The 22,460-nt window shown below is 55.8% G+C and overlaps 1 protein-coding gene across 1 annotated transcript in view; it reads left to right on the top strand.

Annotated features, from left to right (window-relative positions):
* LOC139239123 (hypoxia-inducible factor 1-alpha-like) overlaps positions 1–22,460 on the top strand; it is a 93,347-nt gene that overhangs the window by 6,394 nt on the left and 64,493 nt on the right. The window contains exons 5-11 of the mRNA XM_070867667.1: positions 761–963; positions 5,211–5,317; positions 10,736–10,883; positions 12,335–12,492; positions 13,191–13,429; positions 14,556–14,648; positions 17,408–17,943. Coding sequence (XP_070723768.1) covers positions 761–963; positions 5,211–5,317; positions 10,736–10,883; positions 12,335–12,492; positions 13,191–13,429; positions 14,556–14,648; positions 17,408–17,943 — 1,484 coding nt within the window. The remainder of the gene's footprint in view (positions 1–760; positions 964–5,210; positions 5,318–10,735; positions 10,884–12,334; positions 12,493–13,190; positions 13,430–14,555; positions 14,649–17,407; positions 17,944–22,460) is intronic.

Raw genomic sequence — 22,460 nt, 5'->3', positions numbered from 1 at the left:
GGGTATGGGTCCCACACACACTGACTCTCACTGGGGTACGGTCCCACACACACTGACTCTCACTGGGGTACGGGTCCCACACACACTGACTCTCACTGGGGTACGGGTCCCACACACACTGACTCTCACTGGGGTATGGGTCCCACACACACTGACTCTCACTGGGGTACGGGTCCCACACACACTGACTCTCACTGGGGTACGGGTCCCACACACACTGACTCTCACTGGGGTACGGGTCCCACACACATTGACTCTCACTGGGGTACGGGTCCCACACACACACTGACTCTCACTGGAGTACGGGTCCCACACACACACTGACTCTCACTGGGGTACGGGTCCCACACACACACTGACTCTCACTAGAGTACGGGTCCCACACACACTGACTCTCACTGGGGTACAGTCCCACACACACTGACTCTCACTGGGGTACAGTCCCACTCTCACTGGGGTACAGTCCCACACACACTGGCTCTCACTGGGGTATGGGTCACACACACACTGACTCTCACTGGGGTACGGTTCCCACACACACTGACTCCCACTGGGCACAGGTCCACGTGCGTTGACCTGTGTTGGGGTTCAGGGGACTGTTCCGTGTCCGAGAATCCATTGTCCCCTTCGAGTTGATCGCTGAGCATTGAGTTCGGGGCGAGACCCGGGCGAGAGGAGAGTTGAGGGATGGTGATGCCAAGGCTGCGTTGGATAGACCTTCTCGCTTTTACTGATGTTTCTGATTCGCTGCCCCCTCCAGGTTCTGCACTGCACGGGACACGTGAAGAGGTGTGCGGAGAGCGCTAAGCTTCCCCACTGCGGATACCCCGAGCCCCCCATGTCTTTCCTGGTGATGATTTGTGAATCAATGCCTCACCCGGCCAACATCGAGATTGTTCTGGACGGCAGGACTTTCCTGAGTCGGCACAGTATGGACATGCGGTTCACCTTCTGCGACCACAAGTAAGGATGTGGAGTCTGTGACGTGAGAGACGGTCCTGACCATATTTCAGGCAGCGTTCCTGTCACTGGGGTATGGGACACGTGATCACAGTCAGCTTTCCATCATATCGATCTCAGAGCAAAGCCACTTGTGGGCAGCTGGATTGCAGAGGATGGTCTGTGAGCAAGTTTGTTTGAGGAGGATTGCTCCCCGAATAGCTGAGGCCCTTATGAAAGAAAGCAAAGAAAGAATTTGTTCCAAGCTCTGGAACTCCCTCCCTAAATTTATATTTCCAAAAGGCATTCGATATGGTGCCATAGAAAAGGTTACTGCAGAAGATAGAGGTACGCGGAGTCAGAGGAAATGAATTAGCATGGATAGAGAATTGGCTGGCTAATAGAAAGCAGAGTCGGGATAAATGGGTCCTTTTCGGGTTGGAAATCGGTGGTTAGTGGTGTGCCACAGGGATCGGTGCTGGAACCACAACTGTTTACAATATACATAGATGACCTGGAAGAGGGGACAGAGTGTAGTGTAACAAAATTTGCAGATGACACAAAGATTAGTGGGAAAGTGGGTTGTGTAGAGGACACAGAGAGGCTGCAAAGAGATTTAGATAGGTTAAGCGAATGGGCTAAGGTTTGGCAGATGGAATACAATGTCGGAAAACCTTGGAAAAAAAAACAGTAAAAGGGAATATTATTTGAATGGGGAGAAATTACAACATGCTGCGGTGCAGAGGGACCTGGGGGTCCTTGTGCATGAATCCCAAAAGGTTAGTTTGCAGGTGCAGCAGGTAATCAGGAAGGCGAGTGGAATGTTGGCCTTCATTGCGAGAGGGATGGAGTACAAAAGCAGGGAGGTCCTGCTGCAACTGTACAGTGTATTGGTGAGGCCGCACCTGGAGTACTGCGTGCAGTTTTGGTCACCTTACTTAAGGAAGGATATACTAGCCTTGGAGGGGATACAGAGACGATTCACTAGGCTGATTCCGGAGATGAGGGGGTTACCTTATGATGATAGATTGAGTAGACTGGGTCTTTACTCGTTGGAGTTCAGAAGGATGAGGGGTGATCTTATAGAAACATTTAAAATAATGAAAGGGATAGACAAGATAGAGGCAGAGAGGTTGTTTCCACTGGTCGGGGAGACTAGAACTAGGGGGCACAGCCTCAAAATACGGGGGAGCCAATTTAAAACCGAGTTGAGAAGGAATTTCTTCTCCCAGAGGGTTGTGAATCTGTGGAATTCTCTGCCCAAGGAAGCAGTTGAGGCTAGCTCATTGAATGTATTCAAGTCACAGATAGATAGATTTTTAACCAATAAGGGAATTAAGGGTTACGGGGAGCGGGCGGGTAAGTGGAGCTGAGTCCACGGCCAGATCAGCCATGATCTTGTTGAATGGCGGAGCAGGCTCGAGGGGCTAGATGGCCTACTCCTGTTCCTAATTCTTATGTTCTTATGTTCTTATGTAAACCTCTGCGTCTCTCTCTCTCCTCCTTCAAGATGCTCCTTAAAACCTACCTCTTTGACCAAGCCTTTGTGGTTTGGTGTCAAATTTTTTATCTCATAATCCTCTTGTGAAGCGCCTATGTTAAAGGCGCTATATAAATACAAGTTGTTGTTGTTATATTGCGCCTTACACGACCACCGGACGTCACAAAGCACTTTACAGCCAATGAAGTACTTTTGGAGTGTAGTCGCTGTTGTAATGTGGGAAACGCAGCAGCCAATTTGCGCACAGCAAGCTCCCACACACAGCAATGTGATAATGACCAGATAATCTGTTTTTGTGATTTTTATTGAGGGATAAATATTGACCAGAACACCGGGGAGAACTCCCCCGCTCTTCTATGAAATAGTGCCCTGGGATCTTTTACAACAACAATCATATAGCGCCTTTAATGCAGTGAAACGTCCCAAGGTGCTTCACAGGGGTGTTATCAAACAAAATAAAATTACACCGAGCTGCATAACGAGAAATTAGGGCAGTTGACCAAAAGCTTGGTCAAAGATGTCAGTTTTAAGCATCATCTTAAAGAGGTGGAGAGGCGGAGAGGTTTAGGGAGGGAGTTCCAGAGCTTGGGGCCCAGGCAACAGAAGGCACGGCCACCGATGGTGGAGCGATTATAATCAGGGATGGTCAGGAGGGCAGAATTAGAGAAGTGCAGAGATAGGGAGGGGCGAGGGCCAGGGAGGGATTTGTAAACAAGGATGAGAATTTTGAAAGCAAGTCGTTGCTTAACTGACCACCTGAGAGAGCAGTCGGGGCCTCGGTTTAATGCCTCATCCGAAAGACGGCACCTCCGACAGTGCAGCGCTCCCTCAGTACCGCCCCTCCGACAGTGCAGCGCTCCCTCAGTACTGCCCCTCCGACAGTGCAGCGCTCCCTCAGTACCGCCCCTCCGACAGTGCAGTGCTCCCTCAGTACCGCCCCTCCGACAGTGCAGCGCTCCCTCAGTACTGCCCCTCCGACAGTGCGGCACTCCCTCAGTACTGCCCCTCCGACAGTGCGGCGCTCCCCCAGTACTGCCCCTCCGACAGTGCGGCACTCCCTCAGTACTGCACTGGGAGTGTCAGCCTGGACTTTTGTGCTCGGGTCCCTGGAGTGGGACCTGAACCCACGACCTCCTGACTCAGAGGCGAGAGTGCTCTGGTGGTCGGTGTTGTGTTGGGAGCTGCGGGATATTGAGCTAGAACCATGAAGGAATGGCGATACATCTCCAAGCTGAGGTGGGGGTGCTTGTGGCTTGGAGGGGAACTTGGAGGTGGGGTGTTCCCATGCCCCTGCTGCCCTTGTTCTTCTCGGTGGCAGAGATAGCGTGGGGGGTTGACGCACGGGCCAAGTGGTGCTGATGGCTTGCTGCAGTAATTATTCGTGTTCACCAGTACAGTATCCTCAGGAAGCTTAACAGCACCAAAATAATAGAGAGCTCAACCTTCGGGGTTAAGTTCCGCCCCCTTTGTGTTTACTGTGCATGAGAAACATTTGTCCCCTGGCTGTGTTCCCTTGGAGCGAGAGCAGGAAGGACGTGTGCTTCCAGCAAGGTCTCTTTAACTGTCACGGAGAGCCAGGCACCATGTCAATAGCAGAGCAGAAGCACGTCGTAACCATCTGGTACCATGGCATCATAGCACATGGCACCATGCCAACATACATAGTACCATCACTACACGTGTGGCACCATGCCAACATGCAAAGTATTGTCACAACACATGTGGCACCATGCCAACATGCATAGTACCGTCACAACACGCATGGCACCATGCCAACATGCATAGTACCATCACAACACGTGTGGCACCATGCCAACATACATAGTACCATCACAACACGTGTGGCACCATGCCAACATGCAAAGCATTGTCACAACACGTGTGGCACCATGCCAACATGCAAAGTATTGTCACAACACATGTGGCACCATGCCAACATGCAAAGTATTGTCACAACACGTGTGGCACCATGCCAACATGTATGGGGGCAGGGGCAGGGGGCAGTTCAAGGGGGAGAGGCAGACATTAATGCACTGCCCTGAGCCGGGAAGCCAGTGTTGCCTGGAATGGAGAACTTTAGCTACCAGGAAAGATCGGACAGGCTGGGGTTAGTTTCCATTGGGACAGAGGAGGCTGAGGGGAGACCTGATTGAAGTGTATAAAATTATAAGGGGCCGAGATAGCGTGGATAGGACGGACCAGGGATCTGAAATGCGCTGCCGGAAAAAGTGGGGGGAGGCAGACTCAATTTTATCTTTCAAAAGGGAGTTGGATAAGTATCTGAAGGAAAAACATTTTGCAGGGCTACTGGGAAAAGGCAGGGGAGCGGGACTGGCAAAGCTGGCACAAGGCTCGACGGGCTCAATGGCCTTCCGGGCCGTACCCATTCTGTGATTCTATGACCTATTTCCCTTAGCAGAGGGGTCAACAACCAGGGGGCATAGATTTAAAGTAATTGGGGGGCGGTTTAGAGGGGATTTGAGGGGAAATGTCTTCACCCAGAGGGTGGTGGGGGTCTGGAACTCATTGCCTGAAAGGGTGGTAGAGGCAGAAACCCTCACCACATTTAAACAGTACCTGGATGTGCACCTGAAGTGCTGTAACCTACAGGGCTACGGACCCAGAGCTGGAAAGTGGGATTAGGCTGGGTAGCTCTTGGTCGGCTGGCGCGGACACGATGGGCCGAATGGCCTCCTTCCGTGCTGTAAGTTTCTCTGGTTCTATGACACAGGGCTGCCCGACCTGACTCTCTCCGTCTCTCTCACCGCAGGATCCATGAGCTGATTGGCTACCACCCCAAGGCAATGATTGGACACACCTCCTACGAGTTCTACCATTCGCTGGACTCCGATCACATGACCAAGAGCCACCACACCTGTGAGTATTTGCCGCCGCGGCAATTGTCCGATGTGCCGGGCACGACAGCGACCCGCACCTCAACACAGGCCGAGATATCAGCGGGGCAACAGGTCGCGATCACAGGCAGCGAGCAGCATCGCTGAGACAGGGCACAGGGTGGCTGGAGGGGGCAGAGAGGCTACGCAGACTGAGGTTAGGGGGCCGACACGTTTAGAGATAGTGATCGAGGGAGCTTTACTCTGTATCTAACCCTCTGTACCTGCCCTGGGAGTGTTTGATGGGACAGTGTAGAGGGAGCTTTACTCTGTATCTAACCCCCTGTACCTGCCCTGGGAGTGTTTGATGGGGCAGTGTAGAGGGAGCTTTACTCTGTATCTAACCCTCTGTACCTGCCCTGGGAGTGGTTGATGGGACAGTGTAGAGGGAGCTTTACTCTTATCTAAGCCGGAGATAGTGAAGGAATGCCTGGTATGTTGCCAAGGGCCACTATGCTCTGTACTATCTCGCCACACAAATTCCGTGTGAAGGGCGTTTATGTTGATCCTGAGCTCCAACACACAACGCCTGCAATCAGCTGCTTCAACAGAAATGGGGGGAAATTGAATAAACAAACTGCCGAGGTTATAGTTCAAGGAGTGGTGGGCCGAGGGTTCATTGAGGTTGACCCCTGACCCCGGGAACGAAGCCCCTTTAACGTTCCTCTCTGGTTCCGCCCAGACCTCTGACCCCCCCCTCTGACTCCCTTCCTCCTTCCTGCTTCCCCGAGAGTTCACATCTCCCTACTCCAAGCCGTCCTTTCCCCAACCTAAACTCGACAGAACTCCTCCCCTCCCCCAGTCCCCCCTCCCCCAGTCCCCCTCCCCTAGTCTCCCCGTTCCCAGTCGCCCCTCCCCCATTTCCCTCCCTCAGTCCTTCCTCCCCTGTCTCCCCTCCCTCTCTCCCACCTCCCTCAGTCTCCCCTCCCTCAGTCTCCCCTCCCTCAGTCTCCCCTCCCTCAATCCCCCCTCCCCCGCCTCCCTTCCCTCCCTCTCTCCTCCCCGAGTCTCCCCTCCCCCACTCTACCCTCTCCCAGTCTCCCCTCTCTCCCACCTCCCTCAGTCCCCCACCCCCAGTCTCCCCTCTCTCAGTCTCCCCTCCCTGAATCCCCACTCCCCCCATCCCCAGTCTCCCTTCCCTCCCTCTCCCCTCCCCCGGTCCCCCTCCCTCCTCTAACCTCGAGGTTTTCTCCAACCTACACTTGATGTAACTACACCCTGACGCTCCTCCCCTTCTGTCTGCCTCTCCCTAAGCTGGGCGCCCGCTCCGTGGGCCTTCACTGCGAGGTCCCGGCCGCTGGGAGAGGCAGGAGGTGGGAGGCCCGATAACCCTCGCGGACTGGGGCCTGTGTCGGGGTGTGTGAAGCCGCTCATTGCACAACAACACGTGTGGATTTGGAACGTGTTCAGAAGGCCTTGTCTGTTGGCTGTTGGGCGGGCGGGGGTGAGGTAGTTTATCTAATCTCGTTCGTAAAACAAGTTTACCCTCAGAGACAGCTGCAGCTGTGTCTGAGACAGCCCTGCGCTATATATAGCCAGAAAGATTCCACGGGTCGAGCCAGTGCTGCAACAACTTGTATTTATATAGCGCCTTTAACATAGTAAAACCTCCCAAGGTGCATCACAGGAGCGTTATCAGACAAAGTTTGCCCCTGAGCCACAGAAGGAGATATTCGGGACAGGTGACCATCAAAGGCAGTCCCTCGGAATCGAGGAAGACTTGCCTCCACTCTTAAAAGTGAGTCCTTAGGTGACTGAACAGTCCAATACGAGAGCCACAGTCCCTGTCACAGGTGGGACAGACAGTGGTTGAGGGAAGGGGAGGGTGGGACTGGTTTGCCGCACGCTCCTTCCGCTGCCTGCGCTTGGTTTCTGCATGCTCTCGGCGATGGACAGGTGACCAAAAGCTTGGTTAAAGAGGTCGGTTTTAAGGAGCGTCTTAAAGGAGGAGAGAGAGAGAGAGAGACGGAGAGATTTAGGGAGGGAATGCCAAAGAGCTTGGGGCCCAGGCAACAGAAGGCACGGCCACCGATGGTGGAGCGATTATAATCGGGGGATGCTCAAGAGGGCAGAATTGGAGGAGCGCAGACATCTCGGGGGGGTTGTGGGGCTGGAGGGGGTTTCGAGATAGGGAGGGGCGAGGGCCACGGAGGGGTTTGATGAGAATTTTAAAATCAAGACTGTGCCAGCATCCAGCTGGGCCCAGTGCCAGGACAGATCAGTGTACTGAGAGCCTCACTCGCTGGTCGACATCTACTCACAGTCTCCGATTTAAAATCCCCCCGGTCAAATTCCTTCATGGTCTCAGCTCTCGGTGTCAGTTTAACCTCCTCCACGACTCCCTCCCTCCCTCCCTCCTTGGAACTCCCCCTGGCTCTGACTCCCTCCCCCCCCACCCTCCACTCCCCCTCCGCCCCTCCCCCTCTCTGTGGCCAAGCTCTGGATTGGCTCTCCCCCCCCATCTGTGGTTTTTAACGATTTGGCAGCCGCTTGCCGCTTTGCTAATTATAGCAATTCAGCTATTTCCAGGGTTTATATTTAATTCAAAACTAGGAGACTATTGTTCAGATTATAATAAATGCTTTTAATACCGGTTTATTGAGGAAAAACAACAGAGATTTATCAAGTAAATTACGTTCTGGTACAAAATGTAATACTTAACAAATGATAGTTCCCGATAGCGACCGATCGAGAGACCCTTATCTCCTGTTGTCTTGATCCGCACTGCCTTCCTGGTAGAAGAGCTGTTACTTTATAGCCCTTTCCTCCCATTCAAAGTCTGTGAAAATCTGAAGCTATTTCAGCCTCGCAATAGATCATATTGAGTCTACTGCCTTTACATAAGCAATAGGAACAGGAGTTGGCCATTCGGCCCCTCGAGCCTGCTCCGCCATTAAATACAATCATGGCTGATCTGATCATGGACTCAGCTCCACTTCCCCGCCCGCCCCCTTATTCCCTTATCGGTTAAGAAACTGTCTATTTCTGTCTTAAATTTATTCAATGACCCGGCCTCCACAGCTCTCTGAGGCAGCGAATTCCACAGATTTACAACCCTCTGAGAAGAGATTCCTCCTCATCTCAGTTTTAAATGGGCGGACCCTTATTCTAAGATTATGCCCCCTAGTTCTAGTCTCCCCCATCAGTGGAAACATCCTCTCTGCATCCACCTTGTCAAGCCCCCTCATAATCTTATACGTATCGATAAGATCACCTCTCATTCTTCTGAATTACAATGAGTATGTTATCTCTATCTCCCCTCCCTCTCTGCAGCAGGAATAACATTATACAGACCACGTTACACAGAATTATACTGAGCTTGGCTTTACAAAATTATCATAAGAAATGGTACATGTTGCATAAATTTATCTTATTGATTAATAATTTTGGCCTTGAACATTCTGGTTCGAAATGAAGCTGTATCAGCAGTTACAAAAATGGTTAACATAATAATGGCTCAATTTACCATGATACTTTGCTTCTCTGCCTTTCTCCAGTTTAAAACCCATTTTATGTTATACGGCCATTTTCTATCATTTATAAGCGAGTTTTACATACAATCAATGCATATAAAGAAAGTTACAGACATAAAGGTTGTTTATTAATTAAAGACCTGTAAAATAAGCTTCTTAATTCTAACTTCTAACATCTGCCAATGGGCGATAGAGAAACATAGAAACATAGAAAATAGGTGCAGGAGTAGGCCATTCGGCCCTTCGAGCCTGCACCACCATTCAATATGATCATGGCTGATCATTCAACTTCAGTACCCCGTTCCTGCTTTCTCGCCATACCCCTTGATCCCTTTGGCCATAAGGGCCACATCTAACTCCCTCTTGAATATATCTAACGAACAGGCCTCAACAACTTCCTGTGGTAGAGAATTCCACAGGTTCACCACTCTCTGGGTGAAGAAGTTTCTCCTCATCTCGGTCCTAAATGCCTTACTCCTTATCCTTAGACTGTGACCCCTGGTTCTGGACTTCCCCAACATCGGGAACATTCTTCCTGCATCTAACCTGTCCAATCCCATCAGAATTTTATATGTTTCTATGAGATCCCCTCTCATTCTTCTAAATTCCAGTGAATATAAGCCTAGTCGATCCAGTCTTTCCTCATATGTCAGTCCTGCCATCCCGGGAATCAGTCTGGTGAACCTTCGCTGCACTCCCTCAATAGCAAGAATGTCCTTCCTCAGATTAGGAGACCAAAACTGAACACAATATTCCAGGTGAGGCCTCACCAAGGCCCTGTACAACTACAGTAAGACCTCCCTGCTCCTATACTCAAATCCCCTCGCTATGAAGGCCAACATACCATTTGTCTTCTTCACCGCCTGCTGTACCTGCATGCCAACCTTCAATGACTGATGTACCATGACACCCAGGTCTCTTTGCACCTCCCCTTTTCCTAATCTGTCACCATTCAGATAATATTCTGTCTCTCTGTTTTTACCACCAAAGTGGATAACCTCACATTTATCCACATTATACTGCATCTGCCATGCATTTGCCCACTCGCCTAACCTGTCCAAGTCACCCTGCAGCCTCTTAGCGTCCTCCTCACAGCTCACACCGCCACCCAGCTTAGTGTCATCTGCAAACTTGGAGATATTACACTTAATTCCTTCATTTAAATCATAAATGTTTATTGTAAATATCTTACCTGTCCTCACAGCGCCTCCCTCCATTTCCTCCTCACGCTCCTGTGAAGCACCTTGGGACCTGTCGCTCTGCCAGAGGCGCTGCTAAATGAAATTTGTTGTTGTTGTAACCTGTGGCCAGTCTGTGGACGGATATGGAAGGGTCTGAGGGGAGCCCCCCCCCCCCGCGACCTGGACTGGTACCCGGAGTTTAACGTCCCCAGCTCCTCCCCTTCTGAGCACAATTCCACAGGGACTGCCTACCATCCAGTGCCTGACTCAAGCCGCCATCCTTAATGTGCGACACTGTGTGCGAGCTGGCTATTCAACTATGAGGGCATCATAGCTGGTAGCCGGAGGGAGAGCTGTAGGAGGAACTGCTCCGGACGTAGCAGCAGGATTCATGTCGTGAACATACTTGGGGGATTTGGTGGGAGTTAAGGGGAGAAGAGGGCTTGAAAGCGGAGCTCTTCGGGGCATGGTTAGCGGGAAAGGAGGAGAGAGTTCAACTGAGGGTCAGAGGAGAGAGGGAAGCAAAGATCGGGAGCGAGGTGGGATTGAGGGTGGTGCCAGCAAAGGTCAGAGCTTCCCTGGGCCAAGAGGCTTCTGTCCCTAGGCTCCCTCGTGGAGTGAGGCTCCCTCGCGGAGTGGCCCTCTCGCGGAGTGAGGTTCCCTCGTGGAGTGGCCCCCTCGCGGAGCGACTGCCATGGTTATTTGAGTAGACTAATGGCACTCTCTCTCTCTCTCTCTCTCGCACAGTGCTGAGCAAGGGACAGGTCACCTCCGGTCAGTACCGTTTTCTGGCCAAGGATGGCGGCTATGTTTGGCTTCAGACGCAAGCCACGGTGATCTACAATAGCAAGAAGACACAGCCACAATGCATCGTCTGCATCAATTCCCTGCTCAGGTGAGTGATCGGCTTCCAGTCACAGGCCAACAATCGGCCCTTGGACAACGCAATGGATGGGGGAGTGCGGGTGTGACCAGAAGGGGAAACCTGGGGAATGTGGGCAGGGGGTACAATGCACAGAGAGCCTCATTGAAAATATTCCCTTCCTTGTTTACAAATCCCTCCCTCAGTACTGCCCCTCTGACAGTGCAGCGCTCCCTCAGTACTGCCCCTCCGACAGTGCGGCGCTCCCTCAGCACTGTCCCTCCGACAGTGCGGGACTCCCTCAGCACTGCCCCTCCGACAGTGCGGCGCTCCCTCAGTACTGCCCCTCCGACAGTGCGGCATTCCCTCAGTACTGCCCCTCCGACAGTGCAGCACTCCCTCAGTACTGCCCCTCCGACAGTGCGGTGCTCCCTCAGTACTGCCCCTCCGACAGTGCAGCACTCCCTCAGTACTGCCCCTCCGACAGTGCGGCGCTCCCTCAGTACTGCCCCTCCGACAGTGCAGCACACCCTCAGTTACGCCCCTCCGACAGCGCGACGCTCCCTCAGCACCGCCCCTCCGACAGTGCGGCGCTCCCTCAGTACTGCCCCTCCGACAGTGTGGCACTCCCTCAGTACTGCCCCTCCGACAGAGCAGCACTCCCTCAGTACTGCCCCTCCGACAGTGTGGCACTCCCTCAGTACTGCCCCTCCGACAGTGCAGCACACCCTCAGTACTGCCCCTCCGACAGTGCGGCACTCCCTCAGTACTGCCCCTCCGACAATGCGGCGCTCCCTCAGTACTGCCCCTCCGACAGTGTGGCACTCCCTCAGTACTGCCCCTCCGACAGTGCAGCACACCCTCAGTTACGCCCCTCCGACAGTGCGGCGCTCCCTCAGTACTGCACTGGGAGTGTCAGCCTAGATTTTGTGCTGGAGTCTCTGGGGTGGGACTTGAACCCACGACCTTCTGACATCAGAGGCGAGAGTGCTGCTCACTGAGCCACGTCTGACACTATAAAAGGAGCAAAGACACAATTGAGGAAGCAAAGTGGTGATTTGTGGCTGGGCTGAGGACAATGCCGGCTTGGGATTGGAGTGCGAAGTGCGAAGGAAGGTTGAGGGAAGGAGGGAAGAAGGGAAGAGTATGGGTTCCTCGAATCATCTGAAACACCTCGATTAGATCATCCCTTAATCTTCTAAACTCGAGGGAATACAAACCCAGTCTGTGGAACCCTCTGAACCCCGGCATATTTCACCACAGTGAGGGTGGAGGGAGGTGCAAGAGTTTGTAGGCCGAGGGATCTGAAGTTTGGAGATTGAGGACAAACAGCGAAATGATAAACTGGTCCATAGCAGGGACACGATGATGTCTTAGCTCCTCCACGGCGCACACTGGTGAGATGTGTTGCTGTGGTGAGATTCGCGTCTGTCGATGACGATTGTGTTCCTGATGTTTACTGGCCCCTCGGGCTCTCCCTGCAGCGCGGTGATCGAGGACACAGTGATCTTCTCCCTGGACCAGATCCACAACCTCCAGGAACCTGCCCAGGACCTCTTCGCCCAGTGCGACGACAATCCCGAGAACCTGGAGGAGCTGGCACCGAACCCTGGAGATATCATCGTCTCGCTGGACTTCACAGGTAACCACGGGGACCCAGAGAGACACAGGGACCCTCTAACAGTGCGGCGCTCCCTCAGCACTGCCCCTCCGACAGTGCGGTGCTCCCTCAGCACTGCCCCTCCGACAGTACGGCCCTCCCTCAGCGCTGCCCCTCCGACAGTGCAGCACTCCCTCAGTACTGCCCCTCCGACAGTGCGGCGCTCCCTCAGCACTGCCCCTCCGACAGTGCGGCGCTCCCTCAGCACTGCCCCTCCGACAGTGCGGCGCTCCCTCAGCACTGCCCCTCCGACAGTGCGGCGCTCCCTCAGTACTGCCCCTCCGACAGTGCGGCACTCCCTCAGTATTGCCTCTCCGACAGTGCGGCGCTCCCTCAGCACTGCCCCTCCGACAGTGCGGCGCTCCCTCAGCACTGCCCCTCCGACAGTGCGGCGCTCCCTCAGCACTGCCCCTCCGACAGTGCGGCGCTCCCTCAGTACTGCCCCTCCGACAGTGCGGCGCTCCCTCAGCACTGCCCCTCCGACAGTGCGGCGCTCCCTCAGCACTGCCCCTCCGAGTGTCAGCCTGGATTTTGTGCTCGAGTCCCTGGAGTGGGACTTGAACCCACAACCCTCTGACTCAGAGGCGAGGGTGCTGCCCACTGAGCCACGGTTCTGCACCGCGTAGGCAGGTCTGAGCTCCGCCACCTCTTCACTAATCACACTTGCTTTGTGTGTCTAGAGCGGCTGGAATCGAAAGTGTTCCACTTTACCAAAACACTCCCTGAAGACGGCCAGTTGCCCCCGTCACCCGAGGAATTCTGCACCCCCGAACTCTGCAAGCTGCTGTCACCCATCTTTGACCGGTGGGAGGGGCTGAGGTCCGCCAACGACCAGGATCGGGACACCAAGCCGCCAATCAAGGCCCGCGAGCCGGAGAGTGAGGAGGCGGAGCCGGAGGTCCGTGTCGGTTCCCCCGCGGTGAGTGTGGGCTCGGTCGGGGGTGAGGGGCACGAGTCGCTTCAAGGTCTTTCCTTAATCGTTCCCGGCATGTGGGCATCGCTGGCAAGGCCGGCATTTATTGCCCATCCCGAATTGCCCCTTGAGAAGGTGGTGGTGAGCCGCCTTCTTGAACCGCTGCAGTCCGTGTGGTGAAGGTGCTCCCACAGTGCTGTTAGGGAGGGAGTTCCAGGATTGTGACCCAGCGACGATGAAGGAACGGCCGATATATTTCCCAGTCGGGATGGTGTGTGACTGGGAGGGGAACGTGGAGGTGGTGGTGTTCCCATGGACCTGCTGCCCTTGTCCTTCTAGGGGGCAGAGGTCGCGGGTTTGGGAGGTGCTGCCGAAGAAGCCTTGGGTGGTGATGATATTGAAAAGGGGTGTGTGGGGTGGGGGTGGGGGGGGGGAGGATAGGGTTATTGGGGGAAGGGTGGGGGTGTTGGGGGTTGGGGGGAGGATTGGGTGTTGGGGGGAGGGTGGGGGTGTTGGGGGAGGTGAGGGTGTTGGGGGGTGGTGGGGGTGTTGGTTGGAGGTGGGGGTGTTGGGGGGAGGTGGGGTTTAGGGGGGAGGTGTGGGGTGTTGGGGGTGAGGGTGGTGGTGTTGGGGGGAGGTGGGGGTGTTGGGGGTGAGGGTGGGGGTGTTGGGGGTGGGGGGAGGGTGGGGTTTAGGGGGGGATGTGTGGGGTGTTGGGCGGAGGGTGGGGGTGTTGAGGGTGTTGGGGGTGTTGGGGGGTGGTGGGGGTGTTGGGGGGGAGGGTGGGGGTGTTGGGGGGCAGGGTGGTGGTGTTGGGGGGAGGTGGGGGGAGTGTGGGGTGTTGGGGTAGGGTGGGGTGTTGGGGAGTGGGGGGAGTGTGGGGTGGGGTGAGGGTGGGGGTGTTGGGGGGAGGTGGGGGTGTTGGGGGGAGGTGGGGGTGTTGGGGGGAGGTGGGGGGAGTGTGGGGTGGGGTGAGGGTGGGGGTGTTGGGGGGAGGTGGGGGTGTTGGGGGGAGGTGGGGGTGTTGGGGGGAGGTGGGGGTGTTGGGGGGTGGGGTGTTGCGGAGCGAGGAGGTGCTTAGAAATACCTCACTGGGATTCCGTGCCCTGATGTTTGATTCTCCGTGTTGCAGGATGGGGAGATCGAGGGTTTGTGCATCATCCCGGAGGTTGTGCAGAAGCTGTTTGCGATCGACAATAAGCCTCGGCCAACTGTGACAGGCCCGGTGAGTCCCTGGCCCTCAGTCTGCCCCTCCCTGATCCCTCTGCTCGGCATCGCGCGTCTCCCCATGCTCGGGGAGTCAGGGTGGCCAGGGGTGACGGACAGACACCCTCCCAGGGTCTGGGTTAGCGAGGATAGGAAAACGGCTCCTGATCTCTGCCCCCCGGACACCAGTTTGGGAGATCTGGCTTGGCTGTGATGCCCCCCATACTCGAATAGCCGACTGCCACTCACCTTCCGACAAAAAGCACTTGAGGATGGTGCCAGAACTGAAAGATTGCGGCTATTGGGATTGGTTGAACAGGTTGGGTATTTTTACTTTAGAAATGAGAAGACTTTGAGGAGACCAGGTCGAGGTTTTTAAAATGATGAATGGGTTGGACAGGATCGATGTGAAGACAATGTTTCCGGGTGGGAGAATCCAACACAAGAGGCCATCAATACAGGATAGTTACTGATAAATCCAACAGGGGACAAGAAGTGTCTTTACCCAGAGAGCGGTGAGAATGTGGAACTCGCTGCCACAGGGAGGGGTTGAGGCGAATGGTATCGATGTATTCAAAAGCAAACTAGACGAGAGAACGGGGAATATAGAGAGATGCCGAGAGGCTGAGATGAGGCAGAGGGAATGGCAGAGTCCAGCCTGGATTGTATCTGCGCTGTATACATCACGTAATTCTATGTAACAACTTGCATTTATATAGCGCCTTTAACGTACTAAATGGCCCCAAGGTGCTTCACAGGAACGATGATCAGACAAAATTTGACAGCGAGCCTCATGAGATATTAGGACAGGTGACCAAAATCTTGATTAGAGGGAGGTTTTAAGGAGTGTCTTGAAGGAGGAGAGAGAGGTGGAGAGGTGGAGAGGTTTAGGGAGGGAGTTCCAGAGCTTGGGGCCCAGGCAACAGAAGGCACGGCCACCGATGGTGGAGCGATTTTAATCAGGGATGCTCAGGAGGGCAGAATTAGAGGAATGCAGAGATCTCGGGGGGGTTGTGGGGCTGGAGGAGATTACAGAGATAGGGAGGGGTGAGGGCCATAGAGGGATTTGTAAACGAGGAGAATTTTTTAATTGAGGCGTTGCTTAACCGGGAGCCAATGTAGGTCAGCGAGCACAGGGGGTGATGGGTGAGTGGGACTTGGTGTGAGTTAGGACACGGGCAGCGAGCACAGGGGGTGATGGGTGAGCGGGACTTGTTGCGAGTTAGGACACGGGGCAGCGAGCACAGGGGGTGATGGGTGAGCGGGACTCGGTGCGAGTTAGAACACGGGGCAGCGAGCACAGGGGGTGATGGGTGAGCGGGACTCGGTGCGAGTTAGGACACGGGGCAGTGAGCACAGGGGGTGATGGGTGAGCGGGACTGGGTGCGAGTTAGGACACGGGGTCAGCAAGCACAGGGGGCGATGGGTGAGCGGGACTCGGTACGAGTTAAGACACGGGGCAGCGAGCACAGGGGGTGATGGGTGAGCGGGACTTGGTGCGAGTTAGGACACGGGGCAGTGAGCACAGGGGGTGATGGGTGAGCGGGACTCGGTGCGAGTTAGGACACGGGGCAGTGAGCACAGGGGGTGATGGGTGAGTGGGACTGGGTGCAAGTTAGGACACGGGGCAGTGAGCACAGGGGGTGATGGGTGAGTGGGACTCGGTGCGAGTTAGGACACGGGGCAGTGAGCACAGGGGGCGATGGGTGAGCGGGACTCGGTGCGAGTTAGGACACACGGCAGTGAGCACAGGGGGCGATGGGTGAGCGGGACTCAGTGCGAGTTAGGACACGGGCAGTGAGCACAGGGGGTGATGGGTGAGCGGGACTCGGTGCGAGTTAGGACACGGGGCAGTGAGCACAGGGGGTGATGGGTGAGTGGGACTGGGTGCAAGTTAGGACACGGGGCAGTGAGCACAGGGGGTGATGGGTGAGTGGGACTCGGTGCGAGTTAGGACACGGGGCAGTGAGCACAGGGGGCGATGGGTGAGCGGGACTCGGTGCGAGTTAGGACACACGGCAGTGAGCACAGGGGGCGATGGGTGAGCGGGACTCAGTGCGAGTTAGGACACGGGCAGTGAGCACAGGGGGTGATGGGTGAGCGGGACTCGGTGCGAGTTAGGACACGGGGGCAGCCGAGTTTTGGATCACCTCTAGTTTACGTAGGGTAGAATGTGGGAGGCCAGCCAGGAGTGCGTTGGAATAGTCAAGTCTGGAGGTAACAGAGGCACGGATGAGGGTTTCAGCAGTGGATGAGCTGAGGTGGGAGCAGGGACAGGCGATGTTACGGAGGTGGAAGGAGGCAGTGTTGATGACGGAGCGGGTACAGGCTCAAGGGTCAAGTCGAGCACCAAGGCTCAGAGGTGAAGGAACGGAGGGCGGCTGGAGATCGGGAGGGCGGGGTGGGGGGAGGAATTGGGGAAAACTGATTGTTACTACCGACTAGGGGGCACACTCTCAGAATAAGGGGTCGCCCATTTAAGACGGAGCTGAGGAGGAATTTCTTCTCTCAGAGGGAGGTGAATCTGTGGAATTCTCTGCCCCAGAGAGCTGTGGAGGCTGGGACATTGAATATATTTAAAGTGGAGATGGACAGATTTTTGAGCGATAAGGGAAGTGAAGGGGCGGGGAAGTGGAACTGAGGCCAAGATCAGATCAGCCCTGATCTTATTGAATGCCGGAGCAGGCTCGAGGGGCCGAATGGCCGACTCCTGCTTCTATTTCTTATGTTTTATGTATGAGCGAGCGAGGGGGCTGATTTGCGGTTTGGTCTTTGCAGGGATGTGCGGAGCTGGACCTGGAGATGTTGGCGCCTTACATCTCCATGGAGGAGGACTTCCAGCTGAGCAGCTTCGATCCAGCTGAGCAGCCGGAGGGACGGGCCTGTCCGGACAAGCAGCCGGACTCCGGGGGCAATGGCCAGCTGCCCGCTCGGGGGGGGTCCGAGGGGCTGTCTGACCCCGAGCGCACGGAGGGCACCAGCCCCCGGCCTCCGTCCGCCAGCCTCCACGCTCTGCGCCCGGGGAGCCCCGCCCCCTCGGAGCGTTCCAACAGCGCCGGCGACCACAGCAGGACCCGCGCTTTCGGAGGGCCATCCTTCACGGTGGCCGTGGACAACGTCCTCCTGGCCTTGTGCCAGTCGCAGACCTCGGGCAATCCCCCCCAGGACGGAGACCCGATCGGGGGGTCGCCCCGTCAGCAAGCAGCAGCTCCCGAGGCCAGAGTGGGGCTCGAGCCGACTGACCGACTGGACAATGGAGGGACGGAGGGTGCTGCCCAGGCACAATCTGCCCAGCACTCGTCACCCAAAGACAGGTACTGACCCTTCGTTCTACACCCGCCTTCCACACCTTAGATAACCCTGCGGCGTTCCGGGCTCCAACCGCAGGCACTGGGGAAGCTGCAGGAAAGGTTCACCAGGATGGCCTCACAATTGAGACGATAAACTTACCAGCGGTCGCTCAGCAGGCAATGGCTTTCTCTAGAAATGAGAAGGCCGAGGGCTGACGTGATAGAGGTCAGCAGCCATGTGACCCGTGAGGGTCAGTGTGTGTGGGACCCGGACCCCAGTGAGAGTCAGTGTGTGTGGGACCTGTACCCCAGTGAGAGTCAGTGTGTGTGGGACTGTACCCCAGCGAGAGTCAGTGTGTGTGACTGTACCACAGTGAGAGTCAGTGTGTGTGGGACCTGTACCCCAGTGAGAGTCAGTGTGTGTGACTGTACCCCAGCGAGAGTCAGTGTGTGTGACTATAACCCAGTGAGGGTCAGTGTGTTTGGGACCCGTACCCCAGTGAGAGTCAGTGTGTGTGGGACCTGTACCCCAGTGAGAGTCAGTGTGTGGGACTGTGCCCCAGTGAGAGTCAGTGTGTTTGGGACCCGTACCCTAGTGAGGGTCAGTGTGTGTGGGACCCGTACCCCAGTGAGAATCAGTGTGTGTGGGACTGTACCCCAGTGAGAGTCAGTGTGTGTGGGTCTGTACCCCAGTGAGAGTCAGTGTGTGTTGGACTGTACCCCAGTGAGAGTCAGTGTGTGTGGGACCCGTACCCCAGTGAGAGTCAGTGTGTGTGGGACTGTACCCCAGCGAGAGTCAGTGTGTGTGGGACTGTACCCCAGTGAGAGTCAGTGTGTGTGGGACTGTACCCCAGTGAGAGTCAGTGTGTGTGGGACTGTACCCCAGTGAGAGTCAGTGTGTGTGGGATTGTACCCCAGTGAGAGTCAGCGTATGTGGGACCCGTACCCCAGTGAGAGTCAGTGTGTGTGGGACCCGTACCCCAGAGAGAGTCAGTGTGTGTGGGACCCGTACCCCAGTGAGAGTCAGTGTGTGTGGGACCCGTACCCCAGTGAGAGTCAGTGTGTGTGGGACCCGTACCCCAGTGAGAGTCAGTGTGTGTGGGACCTGTACCCCAGTGAGAGTCAGTGTGTGTGGGACCCGTACCCCAGTGAGAGTCAGTGTGTGTGGGACTGTACCCCAGTGAGAGTCAGTGTGTGTGGGACCCGTACCCCACTGAGAGTCAGTGTGTGTGGGATTGTACCCCAGCGAGAGTCAGTGTGTGTGGGACCCGTACCCCAGTGAGAGTCAGTGTGTGTGGGACCCGTACCCCAGAGAGAGTCAGTGTGTGTGGGACCCGTACCCCAGTGAGAGTCAGTGTGTGTGGGACCCGTACCCCAGTGAGAGTCAGTGTGTGTGGGACTGTACCCCAGTGAGAGTTATGTGTGTGGGACCCGTACCCCAGTGAGAGTCAGTGTGTGGGACTATACCCCAGTGAGAGTCAGTGTGTGTGGGACCCGTACCCCAGTGAGAGTCAGTGTGTGTGGGACTGTACCCCAGTGAGAGTCAGTGTGTGTGGGACCCGTACCCCACTGAGAGTCAGTGTGTGTGGGATTGTACCCCAGTGAGAGTCAGTGTGTGTGGAACTGTACCCCAGTGAGAGTCAGTGTGTGGGACTGTACCCCAGTGAGAGTCAGTGTGTGTGGGACCCGTACCCCAGTGAGAGTCAGTGTGTGGGACTGTACCTCAGTGAGAGTCAGTGTGTGTGGGACCCGTACCCCAGTGAGAGTCAGTGTGTGTGGGACCCGTACCCCAGTGTGAGTCAGTGTGTGTGGGACCCGTACCCCAGTGAGAGTCAGTGTCTGTGGGACTGGACCCCAGTGAAAGCCAATGTGTGGGACACTTACCCCAGTGAGAGTCAGTGTGTTTGGGACTGTACCCCAGTGAGAGTCAGTGCGTGTGGGACCCATACACCAGTCAGTCAGTGTGTGTGGGACTGTACCCCAGTGAGAGTCAGTGTATGTGGGACCCGTACCCCAGTGAGAGTTAGTGTGTGTGGGAACCATACCCGAGTGAGAGTCAGTGTGTGTGGGACCCGTACCCCAGTGAGAGTCAATGTGTGTGGGACTGTACCCCAGTGAGAGCCAATGTGTGTGGGACCCGTACCCCAGTGAGAGTCAGTGTGTGTGGGACCCGTACCCCAGTGAGAGTCAATGTGTGTGGGACTGTACCCCAGTGAGAGCCAATGTGTGTGGGACCCGTACCCCAGTGAGAGTCAGTGTGTGGGACCCGTTACCCAGTTAGAGTCAGTGTGTGTGGGACCAGTACCCCAGTGACAGTCAGTGTGTGTGGGACTGCACCCCAGTGAGGGTCAGTGTGTGTGGGACCCATATCCCAGTGAGAGTCAGTGTGTGTGGGACCCGTACCCCAGTGAGAGTCAGTGTGTGTGGGACTGTACCCCAGTGAGAGTCAGTGTGTGGGACCCGTACCCCAGTAAGAGTCAGCGTCCGTGGGACCCGTATCCCAGTGAGAGTCAGTGTGTGTGGGACCCGTACCCCAGTGAGAGTCAGTGTGTGTGGGACCAGTACCCCAGTGAGAATCAGTGTGTGTGGGACTGTACCCCAGTGAGAGTCAGTGTATGTGGGACTGTGCCCCAGTGAGAGTCAGGGTGTGTGGGACCCGTACCCCAGTAAGAGTCAGTGTGTGGGACCCGTACCCCAGTGAGAGTCAGTGTGTGTGGGACTGTACCCCAGTGAGAGTCAGTATGTGGGACTGTACCCCAGTGAGAGTCAGTGTGTGTGGGACCTGTACCCCAGTGAGAGTCAGTGTGTGTGGGACTGTACCCTAGTGAGAGTCAGTGTGTGTGGGACCAGTACCCCAGTGAGAGTCAGTGTGTTTGGGACCCGTACCCCAGTGAAAGTCAGTGTGTGTGGGACCTGTACCCCAGTGAGAGTCAGTGTGTGTGGGACCTGTACCCCAGTAAGAGTCAGTGTGTGTGGGATCCATACCCCAGTGAGAGTCAGTGTGTGTGGGACAGTACCCCAGTGAAAGTTAGTGTGTGTGGGACCCGTACCCCAGTGAGAGTCAGTGTGTGTGGGACTGTACCCCAGTGAGAGTCAGTGTGTGTGGGACCCGTACCCCAGTGAGAGTCAGCGTGTGTGGGACCCGTACCCCAGTAGAGTCAATGTGTGTGGGACTGTACCCCAGTGAGAGTTAGTGTGTGTGGGACCCGTACCCCAGTGAGAGTCAGTGTGTGTGGGACTGTACCCCAGTGAGAGTCAGTGTGTGTGGGACCCGTACCCTAGTGAGAGTCAGTGTGTGTGGGACCCGTACCCCAGTGAGAGTCAGCGTCCATGGGACTCGTACCCCAGTGAGAGTCAGTGTGTGGGACCCGTTACCCAGTGAGAGTCAGTGTGTGTGGGACCCGTACCCCAGTGAGAGTCAGTGTGTGTGGGACTGCACCCCAGTGAGAGTCAGTGTGTGTAGTGGGACCCGTACCCCAGTGAGAGTCAGTGTGTGTGGGACTGTACCCCAGTGAGAGTCAGTGTGTGGGACCCGTACCCCAGTAAGAGTCAGTGTGTGTGGGACTGTACCCCAGTGAGAGTCAGTGTGTGTGGGACCCGTACCCCAGTGAGAGTCAGTGTGTGTGGGACCAGTACCCCAGTGAGAGTCAGTGTGTGTGGGACTGTACCCCAGTGAGAGTCAGTGTGTGTGGGACCAGTACCCCAGTGAGAGTCAGTGTGTGTGGGACTGTACCCCAGTGAGAGTCAGCATGTGTGGGACCCGTACCCCAGTGAGAGTCAGTGTGTGCGAGACCCGTACCCCAGTGAGAATCAGTGTGTGTGGGACCCGTACCCCAGTGAGAGTCAGTCTGTGTGGGACTGTATCCCAGTGAGAGTCAATGTGTGTGGGACTGTACCCCAGTGAGAGTCAGTGTGTGTGGGACTGTATCCCAGTGAGAGTCAGTGTATGTGGGACTGTACCCCAGTGAGAGTCAATGTGTGTGGGACTGTACCCCAGTGAGAGTCAGTGTATGTGGGACTGTACCCCAGTGAGAGTCAGTGTGTGTGGGACTGTACCCCAGTGAGAGTCAGTGTGTGTGGGACCCGTACCCCAGTGAGAGTCAGTGTGTGTGGGACCCATACCCCAGTGAGAGTCAGTGTGTGTGGGACCCGTACACCAGTGAGAGTCAGTGTGTGTGGGACCCGTACCCCAGTGAGAGTCAGTGTGTGTGGGACTGTACCCCAGTGAGAGTCAATGTGTGGGATCCGTACCCCAGTGAGAGTGTGTGTGTGTGGGACTGTACCCCAGTGAGAGTCAGTGTGTGTGGGACTGTACCCCAGTGAGAGTTAGTGTGTGTGGGAACCATACCCGAGTGAGAGTCAGTGTGTGTGGGACCTGTACCCCAGTGAGAGTCAATGTGTGTGGGACTGTACCCCAGTGAGAGCCAATGTGTGTGGGACCCGTACCCCAGTGAGAGTCAGTGTGTGGGACCCGTTACCCAGTTAGAGTCAGTGTGTGTGGGACCAGTACCCCAGTGAGAGTCAGTGTGTGTGGGACCCGT

The sequence above is a fragment of the Pristiophorus japonicus genome, chromosome 26 (assembly GCF_044704955.1).
Source record: "Pristiophorus japonicus isolate sPriJap1 chromosome 26, sPriJap1.hap1, whole genome shotgun sequence".
Taxonomy (NCBI): Eukaryota; Metazoa; Chordata; class Chondrichthyes; family Pristiophoridae; genus Pristiophorus; species Pristiophorus japonicus.
The sequence above is the reverse complement of the archived record's forward strand: the minus strand, read 5'-3'. Positions and strand labels throughout refer to the sequence as shown.